This window comes from Talpa europaea, assembly GCF_964194135.1.
Source record: "Talpa europaea genome assembly, chromosome: 13".
Taxonomy (NCBI): domain Eukaryota; kingdom Metazoa; phylum Chordata; class Mammalia; order Eulipotyphla; family Talpidae; genus Talpa; species Talpa europaea.
The window spans coordinates 60,702,665-60,714,758 of NC_140080.1; the positions used below are offsets into that span (position 1 = coordinate 60,702,665).

General features: G+C 39.8%; 1 protein-coding gene across 1 annotated transcript; it reads right to left on the bottom strand.

Annotated features, from left to right (window-relative positions):
• Positions 1-7,455: 7,455 nt before the first annotated feature.
• LOC311182723 (small ribosomal subunit protein eS4-like) lies at positions 7,456-8,263 on the bottom strand (the record flags this gene model as incomplete). Its single annotated transcript, XM_084251760.1, has 1 exon — positions 7,456-8,263. The coding sequence occupies one exon, from the start codon at positions 8,261-8,263 to the stop codon at positions 7,475-7,477; it is 789 nt and encodes a 262-aa protein (XP_084107886.1). The 3' UTR covers positions 7,456-7,474.
• Between the last annotated feature and the right edge of the window lie 3,831 nt (positions 8,264-12,094).

Consider the following 12,094-nt stretch of genomic DNA (forward strand, 5'->3'; position numbering starts at 1 on the left):
TTGTGGTGTGGTTTGTTTTTGTTGATTTTGAATTACTATGTAGAATTTGTAAAGGACCAGAGATTCTACAGTGGCCCTCAGTCTCCACATGCTTACCTCCAGTCTGCACCCGTGACACTCTAACAGCAATCTGACACTTGCTTGGGTCTAGGCCTTGGCACCTAAGGATTTTTCATTTTTTATAGCTGGTTTAATGACTATGTTAACCACTTCTACCCCCACCTCCAGTTCCCAGCATTGTGTGAGCCAGGTTTCTGGTCTTGTGGTGCCTCCTTTCCAAGATTTCTTTTCTTCCATCAGTAACTATTAAAGTTTAATATCACTTCTTATTTGACAATTCCTCCCATGTAATTCAACATGCCAAATAAGCTTAATTAATTTATTCTCTTTTTAAAGAGAACACATCCTTCAAGTTATACTAGTGGTAATTCTATGTTCAATTATTCATGTTTCAGCATTTTATCTTATTTGGAAATAATCTGAATATTTAAAGTTTCCATCAATATAACTTAGCAAAAGTCTCAAGTGTCTAGATGCCAAAAGTATTTGGGAAACTAATAAAGTAGAGCTATCATGAAATAGAACACTTGCTTGAAAGTTCACCTAGAAATGCTAATCATAAAAATGTTATGAAACCGTGACAAAAATAGCCATTATTTTAAGTTATTTTTGTTAACAAATTCTATAATAAATGAGTTTATTTAACTAATAAATAGGCATAATAAAAGCATTATGTTTAATGTTGATAATTTTTAAAGACACATCTGTTTTAAATTACACCAACAATTTAAGCTGGCTTTCACTTACCAAAAAGTATCCTAGATAGTAGCCTCCCTGGTGGCCTAGGGTTTAAGTCTCAGCACTGCCACTGCCAAGGCCCATGGAGATGGCCTGAGTTCTATCCCTGGCCAGGGAGCTGACCCACATGTGGTGCAGCAGGCCTTTCCTGTTTCGTCCTCAACAGTGTATTTCAGTACATCTACCTGTTCTGCTCCCTACTCTGTTTCTAGTGAATCCTCTCAACCCTGCACCTCTGCCCTAGGCAAAATAAATAAAAATCTTACAATAAAGGAATAATTCTTTTTAAAAAATTATCCTAGATAATGTCAACTTGAAAAACATTTGAGTTCATTTCTAGGTTTATATAATACAGAGATACACAAATTTATATGCAAACAGAGACCTTATGACTTTCATATTAAATTTTTGGCGATCAGTCAAATACAAAAACTACTGTGGGTTAGATTTGAGGCAGGGAAGCCCTAATGCAGTCGCTTTTAATTCTTAAAAGGCTTCCTTCCCTCTTTATTCTTCAGTTTGTTATCTCCCTGAAGTTTGGATTTTAATAAGATGACTCAGGTAATAATTCAAACTTCTCCAAGAAACACTTTTGAATTATTTCCTTAGGCCAGAATTTTATAATACCTGAGATGAATAGGCAAGACTCAAATGTTAAGGATAGGTAGACTACTTCTAGAGTTGCATTTCTGGTTTTGCAAAGTTCATAAGATAACAACTCCTATCAGACTCTCAATGTCAGCTTCCAATTTGGCCAAATTTCTGATCACAGAGTTAGTATTTTAAGAATCCTTTCAAATATCTTATCAAGTTTTAGCTGGAATGAACAGAATAATTCTGGCAACATTAGTCAGCTGCATGGATTCCAAATTTAGAGCCACTCCCAAAGATTAATAACTAATAGCCTGGATTTAAAAAGGAAGGGTTAGCGCGAAATTTCATTTTTCTCTCTCTACCAGATACTACAGACAGTGGGTTCAGTCAGGAAAGTCACCTTTCTAGTTTTTCAAGGACTCCATCTGCAGGTTGCCAGTGAGGTTTAAAATGTAGCTCCAGTACCTATAGAATTTGGCCAGGTTTTTCAGTAATTTTAGCTTCCCTTTGGTTGTTTAAGGGGGTTACTACTAGCAGTTTATCAGAGTGCTGTCAACTGGAGAAAGAGCCCAGCGAAGGTCTTCTTTCGAAGGCAGATATGGGGGTGTCTGATAGGCTATGAGCAGGGTAGACTTACTCTTAATATCTGCATGATCTCTTTAAAATGGAAAGACAACTCACAGAGGAAAACTAGAATGAGTACTAAAATAGAGGAGAGAGGGAACAGTAGAAGTCATAGCAGTCTGACAGTCTTTTATTCAAAGTACCTCCTTTGTTTATAGTTGCATTACTCTTTTGCAATGAATCTTTCTTTTTTTTTTTAATAGAGGCATGTTTATTTATTTGTTTGTTTGTTTGTTTATACATGCACTGGGTACAGTCAGAAGCGCGGGAGGGTGAGAGAATTCACCAGAGCCAGAGCGGGGAGCAGAGCAGGCAGAAGGACCGAAGTACACTGCTGAGGGGAGCAGCGGGCTGCAGGAGAGGTCTGCGCCCCATGTGGGACTCTAGCCCGGTGGCTGAGGAGCGGCTGGGGATAGAACCGGCACCACAGAGGCCGCCGGCAACCTCGCAACCCAGCGCTCAACCGCTGCGCCACCGGGGAGGCCCCTGCAATGAATCTTTCAATGAGGCATCCCATCTGTTATTTAATTTGGGAGCCCTTGCTTCCAAGTGCACTTTCTAAATGATCTTGTTTAATTGGAAGATTCCCATAATAGCCATTGTAATTCTAGGTTGCTTTTAGTAAAATTTTTTAGGACTGTAGTTTTTAGATATAAAGTAAGCAAGTGTGTCAAAAGTAGCACACTTACTCTTTGGAATATAAGATCCCTTTTTTTTTAAAGATTTATTTTTTTTATGCATACCAGAGCTGGGGTGCAGGCCAGAGATGTGGGGGGTGAGATTCACCAGAGACAGAGTAGGGAAGAGAACAGGCAGATTGACCGAAGTACACTGCTGAAGGGAGCAGCGGACAAGACAGGAGATGTCTGCCTCACCTTGTGGGTTGCTCCCTGGCCAGCCTGGGACCGAACTCATGCTGACAAGGCTGCGGATTGCTTCATAGTGTGGTGCTTTAACCCCTTGAGCCACCAGGGAGGCCCTTTGTCTACACAAAACAAGACAATCAAACAGCTGCACATTAATATATCAGACATAACCAGTTCATGCAGATTATATAAGGCCCTGTGAGTACCCTCCAACACATAAAAGAAGGCCCTTTGAGCACCTTCCAGTGCTAGATACTGTGATTGAAATCTATATTTTAACAGGGTCCCTAAAATATCTATCAGGATTTGAATTAAAAGCAGGAAACTGAAGTCTATCAGAACCAAAACAAAACAAAACAAAAAACTGAAAGGACATTAGGTAACTTACAAAATAAATAGGAGGGCCAGAAAGTCAAACTTAAAGCTGCATAGTGAAGAATGAAGCCCCAAATCATGCCTGCCAAACTCATTTAGTGGAGCAGTCATTGATGCTGCTAAAGATCACCAAACCCTGGGCCTGCAAAGTGTTCCCAGGAACTCAATCTTGAGACAACCACCATCACCTCTTGCATAACTGCCACTGCTATTATAAATTCATTCTTTTTTTTGGTCTGCTTTTTTTTTTTTTAAGATTTTTTTTTATTTATTTATACAAGCACTGGGTACAGTCAGAAGCACGGGGGGGTGAGAGAATTCACCAGAGCCAGAGCGGGGAGCAGAGCAGGCAGAAGGACCGAAGTACACTGCTGAGGGGAGCAGCGGGCGGCAGGAGAGGTCTGCGCACCATGTGGGACCCTCCTCCGGTGGCCTGGGAGCAGCCAGGGATCGAACCGGCGCTGCAGAGGCTGCAGGCAGCTTCGCAACCCAGCGCTCAACCACTGCACCACCGGGAAGGCCCTATAAATTCATTCTTGTTGCAATTGCCACTGCAAACCAGCACACTGACGATGCCAGGTCAGAACTTGGTTTAGCTACTACTGTAAATGGTACTAGAAACACAGAAAGATTTTCTACAATCTTTTCTACTTTACATCACTAGTTCCTTTACAATCACTGTGATTTCCAAATTCTAAAAAGGGAAAAATGTTCCTTCTTTCATTAATATCTATAAATTGGGTCTTCCTGGTGGCACAAGGGATTAAGACATAGCGCTGTGATGTAATCTGCAGCCACTGAAGCACAAGTTCGATCCCCAGACAGGGAGGTGAGCCACATGGCATAGCAGACCTCTCTTGACTCTTCCCTGCTCCCCTCAGCAGTGTATTTCAGTATATCTGCCTGTTCTGTTCCCCCCTCTGCCTCTGGTGCCTCTGGTAAATTCTCTCATCCCCCACACCTCTGGCCTGTACCCCAGTTCTCATATGCAGAGATAAATAAATCTTTTAAAATATATATTTGTAAATTGAGGAAGCCTTTAATCATGCATTCCATCCAGCCCTGGTCTGAGAATGGAATGTAGAAATAAACAAGCATAAAGTAGGATCAACAAAAAAAAGTCTATTATTTTAACCACAAGCAAGCCATGAAGAAGCCCATTCTTTGCTTGGAAGTCCACAGTTTAATTTATGCCACTGATATTGTTTCCCTCTTTTTCATGTCAAAGTATACCATTTTGATGAAACTGTTTAGAATAATACAGGCTTAGAAAGGATTTTAATAATTATTTCACCAAATTCATAAATTTACTAATCTAAATTGTGCACATGTAAAAGATTAGACCCACTTAAAAAATAATATTTTAGTATCATGTTTCAGGCATTTGACATAATATGTGGCCTACCTACCAAAATGCCAGTCAGGAGAATGTTCTGCAATTTTAAAGTATAATTAGACATCAAAATATTTTTCTATAACCCCCCTTGTCTTCAGCATTAGAATGGGAGATTTTCCTCTCCTTACACATAGATATTCATTCTTTACTATCACTACTAGCAATACTATTCAGATTATTCCAACCAAGTAATTGGTCCCATCTCTAAAGATACATTCGTTGGGCCTCCCTCGTGGTGCAAGTGGTTAAGTTTCAACACTATGAAGCAATCCACAGCCACTGCAGCATGAGTTCATTCCCCAGCAAGGGAAATAACCAACATGGTGCAGCAGACCTCTCCTGTCTCACCCGCTGTTCCCCTCAGCAGTGTACTTCAGTCAATCTGCCTGTTCTGCTCCCCACTCTGTCTCTGGTGAATCCTCTCACCCCCACATCTCTGGTCTGCACCCCAGTTCTTGGAGTTCTTGTATGCATAAATAAATTAATCTTTAAAAAAATAAAGATACAAGATACATTTGTTTGTCTCTGCAACCTGTGTGTTCTAACTTGGTCAAACTCTAAAAAGTTTGACCTGTTTGTTAAACTCAATATGAAGTGTATTGGCAGGCTCCCTGCTTCTTTCAACATGCAACCTGTTGCCCAGTATTAGCTTTAAGCCAGAGACATGGTGAAAATTCTCAGGTGATAGGTCACATCAAGAATGGAGACTTTTCGGGCCTCCCCGGTGGCGCAGCGGTTGAGCGCTGGGTTGCGAAGCTGCCCGCGGCCTCTGCGGCGCCGGTTCGATCCCCGGCTGCCTCCCCGGCCACGGAGGAGGGTCCCACATGGCATGCAGACCGCTCCTGCCGCCCGCTGCTCCCCTCAGCAGTGTACTTCAGTCCTTCTGCCTGCTCTGCTCCCCGCTCTGGCTCTGGTGAATTCTCTCACCCTCCCGCGCTTCTGACTGTGTCCAGTGCATGTATAAACAAAACAAACAAACAAACCAGCAAACAAATAAATAAAGCATGCCTCTATTAAAAAAAAAAAAAAAGAAGAAAAGAATGGAGACTTTTCTAATGTTCTTGCCACCAAAAAAATACATATATATATATATATATATATATATATATATGTTTCTCAGTGTGACACATGGACAACTGACAAAGTCACAGCAGGAGTCATCTTCCCCCTCCATCTCTCAATCATACAGACCCATATGCTGATTAGCAACCTATAGGCACTTCCTTGATCCCTGGCAATAGCTTTGACTAAGACTTCTGCCTCCACCCTGTATCTAATTTGTATACTGCTACATTACCTTTGGTGGAAGCTGTTGCAATCCACTTTTACCCTTTGACAGTTTATTTCAGTGGCTCCCACACACAGCTAAGGCTCTGAGTCATTGTCTGTCTGTTTTTCCATTGCATAACCTCAGGGAAGGGCTTTGCAAGTGTTTGATGATGGGTCTTTTACTTGTAGTTTGGTTGAATCCCCTTAGAACACTGTTAGAAGGTATCCCTGCTGAACCAAGACAGTGCCAACCTTTTGTCTCTTTTCTCATCTTTCCTCTCTGACTACTGGGCCTTTCTCCAATGGCCTGCTTTGTTCTTCTTAGGTTATATTACTTCATTTGTAATTGATTTGTAGTTTTTTTTCTGGTATCAATAGCAGAAGTTAGGTTGCTTTTATCCAAAAACCTGAACTCCCTTGAAAGCCTACAGGAGGTTCTGGATCACAAACCTTGGATCCATTCTACAATAGGTACATTTCATGTATTGCTTTAATCAAATTGCAGGATATGTAAGATTTATCAAATTGTAGAAATAGAGAGATCTTCCTAGTTATTTTCCCTTACAAGAAAACAAAGAGTCATAGAGGTAAAGTATCTTCTGAAAGATAAACAACTATTGAAAAATAGATCTGGAACTACAACCCAAGCTCAGAATTCTTTCTTTTTACTACTTTGCCTTTCTTCTAATTTTGTTCACTTTTTATCCATGTGCAACCTTTCTGATAATGATAATTTGCATGTAATTACACAATGGGAGGGAAGAGAGAAGGGAAATATACATTTTATGCAATGTGTCATAAACCAAACAATGGATAGATGTCCATATCCTGATCAATATAATTTATTAATTTGTCCTACATTGCAAAAATTCATTAATCCCTGGATTGCCAAATAACAAATAACATGCTTATTATCAATTTCATTGATGATTAGCAAGCTTTTTTATATGATGTCTGTAACATCACAGGGGGGGATTTTAGGAAGGGAAAAAAAAACATAGGCAAGAGGAAAAGGAGGACAAATAGCTACTTAGAGATATATATATATATATATATATATATATATATATAAAATCATGTACATGGTGCAGGAGTCAGGAAGCACTCTGTCTAAACACTGATAATGCTGTACAGACCAGGGAGGCAGGACTTGCCTCTGTGGGTCCAGAATGTCATAGTGATGATGGAAGCACCACCATTAATATGCACTGAAACTTTCATGTATACCATTGCCCACCATTCTGCAAAAAGACATCGATGTATTCCAAGTCCCAAAAACTAATATGGAACACAAAGAATAGAAGATTTTGGTCCAGATCATCTATCCTTGGATAAAATTTTTATTCCACTAAACTCCAACATAAAGTGTTTGGATACATTTGGATACATTTATTTAGTTTGCTCTCTTATTTAAAATTATAATGGAAATGGTCATTGGAATGTTAAAATAATGATCTTATAAACATCTCCTAACAAACATGGAAATTTTTTTTTTCATGCCGTATCATCTTTATTTAAGCATCAAGACTCTTCCATCCACCTAGTAAACATTTCACCCACTGCTCTGTTTGGCTGCCAATCTCTTGTCTCTTTCTTCAGCAATGGTGAGGCGGATACCTTTTCCTCGGGGAAGAGAAATCCATGGTTTGTTGCCTTTGCCAATAACAAAAATGTTGGAAAGGTGAGTGGCAAAACTGTTGCCATTAGCATCTTTTACATGAACTACATCAAAAGAACCAGGATGCCTCTCTCTGTTGGTTATCACACCAATTCTTCCCAAGTTAGCACCTCTAGTTACCATGCACAGGTTACCAGTGTCAAACTTGATGAAATCTGTAATCTTGCCAGTTTCCAAATCAATCTGAATGGTGTCATTCACCTTGATGAGGGGATCAGGATAGCGGATGGAACGAGCATCATGGGTGACAAGATGAGGAATTCCTTTGGTGCCCACAAATATTTTTCTCACTTTACACAACTTGTACTTTGCCTCCTCGGGTGTAATGCGATGAATGGCAAAACGACCCTTAGTATCATAGATCAGTCGGAAATTCTCTCCAGTTTTGTCAATACTGATGACATCCATAAAACCAGCAGGGTAGGTTATATCAGTGCGTACCTTGCCATCTATCTTAATGAACCGCTGCATACAGATCTTCACCTCATCTCCTGTGAGAGCATACTTAAGCCTGTTCCTTAGGAAAATGATTAGAGGAAGACATTCTCTCAGCTTGTGGGGACCGGTGGATGGACGAGGAGCAAACACCCCAGTCAGTTTATCCAGCATCCAATGCTTTGGAGCCGCCACTCGCTTCAGATGCTTCTTGGGACCATGAGCCATGGCTGCGCTAGGCACGGAAAGAGCCAAACATGGAAATTTTAACCTACTTGGTTCCTGACCTGAACTGGTTCATCCCTCCCTAGGCAAATATGATTCCCCAAGGTCACCATGTTGATAGTGAACTTAGGGCAGACACCAGATTTGCCATGTTCACTGGTCCAGAAATCCTGTGTTCCAGCAATCCCCCTGCCTCAGTCTCGTGAGTAGCTGGGACTACCTGTGTGCTGCCAGACTGGGACAGTGCAAGATTGCCTTTGTTTTCTAAAATGTGAATCACTCAAATTATATGATGCATCATTTTTAATCATCATTTATAATTTCACAGTCATTTGTGAATACAGAAATTATGGATACATACAAATTATGGTATGGTTTTTAATGGTTTTAATTTATACATCTTTTGTACATGAGCTACCTTACATAGTTGGCTAATTTTAAGTGGTTTTGTTATCCTGCCTGTCAGGATTATAAGAATGAGAATTAATTAAATGATTTGGAAAACAGGATGCGGAGGGACAGTACTCCCATAGCCTATTTCCTCTTAGCTGTTTTCAACTATAAAATACATATATGTCCAGCCAGAAGACTAAATATCATTAGCATCTGGATTACCATATGTGAAAGTCTTGAAAGTGCTCCTCTCAGACCTACTTTTCTGGGAGCAAAATTGACTGCGTCTCAGATCCTGCCCTGTTGGACCCACCACTGTATTCGCCCTGAGGCTACACTGCTCACAGACAGGTCCCAGCCAATAATGGGGCTTGCCCGGCCCATTCTGGTAATATGCGCGAACCCTCAATGACTGTAACTCCTCACCAACCTCACCAAATCTTTCTTAGTATTGCACCGCGCTCTGAGACACCTTCTTTCCAACCCTGTGTCCTTCCCTCATTCTTCACCATCTCAAGGCCCTTCCTATCTTCTCCAACTTGCTCCCCACAATAGATCTATTTCTTGGTGGAGGTGCACTAACTCATTTGAAAACCTGAAGGACCACAGGAGAAACAATCTACGTTTTCACTGGCAATCAAAGTATTTTAAAACTACACAAAGGAATCAGAGACCTAGTTATTGCTTTATTTTTACTACAATGAAGGTAACCAATCCAGTGACACAGAGACTGAAGTTGATTAAGAAAATAAACCTGGAACGAAAACATCTTTGTACCTTGAAATTTGCATAAAACATACCCAGAGCACAAAGGGACTAAGGCAGCCTCAGTGCCAAGGTAAATGTGCATTGTACTGCTAGTGCCAGTCATCAAATGGGATCTGCCCAGAGCTAGTCTTACTTGTGAGCCTAACTTGTCTGAAAGTGTTTAGAGACTGTCATTCCTGGATCAGCACTTTTAGTTTGGGTCTCAGTGCCAACAACACATTTAATTTTGTGGTTTCCATTCATCTGCTACAGACTTTGCTGTTGATACATGCAACCTCACCCACGGAATAAGTGACTTCTCAGTCCTGGTGGAGTAAACCTAGGTTAGAAACCATAGTTTAGTGGACTCTACTCAGACAAATCAGGTTCTGCCAAGCTTGTGTTGACTTAACCTAAAATAAAGTACAAAGATCTACTCACTTTCCAAATATGCCCAGGATACTAGGAGTACTCCAAAGTTAATTTGGATCCATGAAAAGTGGAGTTTCCTGGGAATCACCCAGAACTGAAGGATCTTAGTTATTCTTATTCTTGGTGACTAATGAACAAATCATTTAACGTCTTTGTACCTTTAGTTCCTAATGAACATAATAATTTTTCCTTTTGATATATTGTGGTGCTATTATAGGGAATGTCCTGAAATCCTTAATTGGGATAAGGAAAAAAGTTCTCATATGTACCACTTTTAATTTAAAGATAAGGAATTTGATCAAACCTTGAGGCTTAGTTCATTAGGCTTTCTTAATTTAATTGATCTTATCTATGCTGAATTCTCTTGAATGTATATTTGTTGGCACATTTCATTTTATTTGTCAAGGGTGTTGACTATGCCTAGTATATCTTTGGCAACAGCACTTAGTACCATAATGGATATTAATAGTTGCACATCAACCTGCAGAAAACAATGTGGCAAAGCAAAGAAGTCATTGACTGAGAATCTCAAAGACCAGGGTTCAAATGTCAGTTCTACTACTAACCCACTATAGAATCTCCCATGCATCACTTGACTTAATTTTTCTCTTTTGAGAATGAGAACATTGGTGTTAATCATTTCCTAGATAGCATTCAGGTATTTTTTTAAATACACTAATCACAATTTGTGAAGTTGTTACACTTTTACATTATTTTAATGATGAGCCTTTTTTTAAAGAATAACTTATAGAGATATTTCTAAGTAAATAATTTTACATTTTTCTTGAAGTTGGACAGCTTTTTAAAGGATGCTGAGATATAATTCAGAGTGCTAGACCCCAGTTCTAAAAATGTATTTCCTGGGACTCCCTGATGGCACAGAAGTTAAGTCTGAGCAGTATAACCACTATTGCTTGAGTTCTGGCTAGCCCTCATATGGCGCAGCAGTCCTCTCCTGTCTTACCTGCTGCTACCCTCAGCAGTGTATTTCAATGGATCCGCCTGTTCTGTTCCCCACTCTGTCTCTGATGAGTCCTCTCACCCCCTGCACCTCTGGCCCACACCCCAGTTTTTGTATGCATAAATAAAATAAAAATAAATCTTTAAAAATGGATTTGCTACTAATTGCTTTTGGGGGCTTGGGTAACTCATTTCACATTTGTAGGACTCAGTTTTCTTATCTATAATATTAAGGTGTTTGTTAGATTAATTCTAGGATGCTTCCCACTCAATCTAAAGTCTATTCCAGTGTCAATAGTCTCTAATGCTTCCAGGCAACATTTTAAAATATGTTGTGTGTGTGTGTGTGTGTGTTTTTTTTTTTTCTGATTACAGAGGTAGCATCTGCTTATTTTAAAATGTTCCAAGACTAGTGAAATATATTAAGAAATAAGATTCCATTATAATGCTATCCCTTAGATATGAGCTTTATCTGATATATAATTTTCAAATTTTCTATGTCACACTTTTTTTTATTGCTATTTTATAATATTTGGGATTTTTATTGAATAATATACATTGGATAAAAGTAGCTCTATCAACTTTTTTTGTGATTCTTTTCATTGACTGGTTTATTTGCAATTTATTATTTATCTCCTAAAAATGAACATTTAAATTATCCTAAAATTTCTATAATGAGCAACCTGGGTCATCGAAAATCACTTTTGTTCATCTATTTTTGTACAAGTTTGGAAGTATTTCTTTTTTTTCTTTTTTTTTAAGATTTGTTTATTTATTTATACAAGCACTGAGTACAGTCAGAAGCGTGGGCGGGTGAGAGAATTCACCAGAGCCAGAGCAGGGAGCAGAGCAGGCAGAAGGACCGAAGTACACTGCTGAGGGGAGCAGCAGGCACAGCAGGAGAGGTCTGCGCGCCATGTGGGACGGTGGCCGGGGATGGAACTGGGACTGCAGAGGCTGTGGCCAGCTTCTCAGCCCAGCGTTCAACCGCTGCGCCACCAGGGGAGGCCCTTGGAAGTATTTCTTTAAGTTAAATTCAAAGAAATGGAACTTCTGGATGAAATGGTACAATCTCATATGTAGAGCCAAACTGCTTTTGAAAGGAAGTGGTATTAATTTGCATCCCCATGATGTGTGAGAGAAGAACACTAGGTGGTGCTAAGCATGCTAATTCAGGCATATATGGAGGCAAACATGAAAATAAATCTAAACTGGGACTGACATAAAGGATATACCCTTAATTCAGTTCTGGTTGGTCCATCATCAGGAATATCTCATGTGGCTCCAGAAAGGAGATCTAGT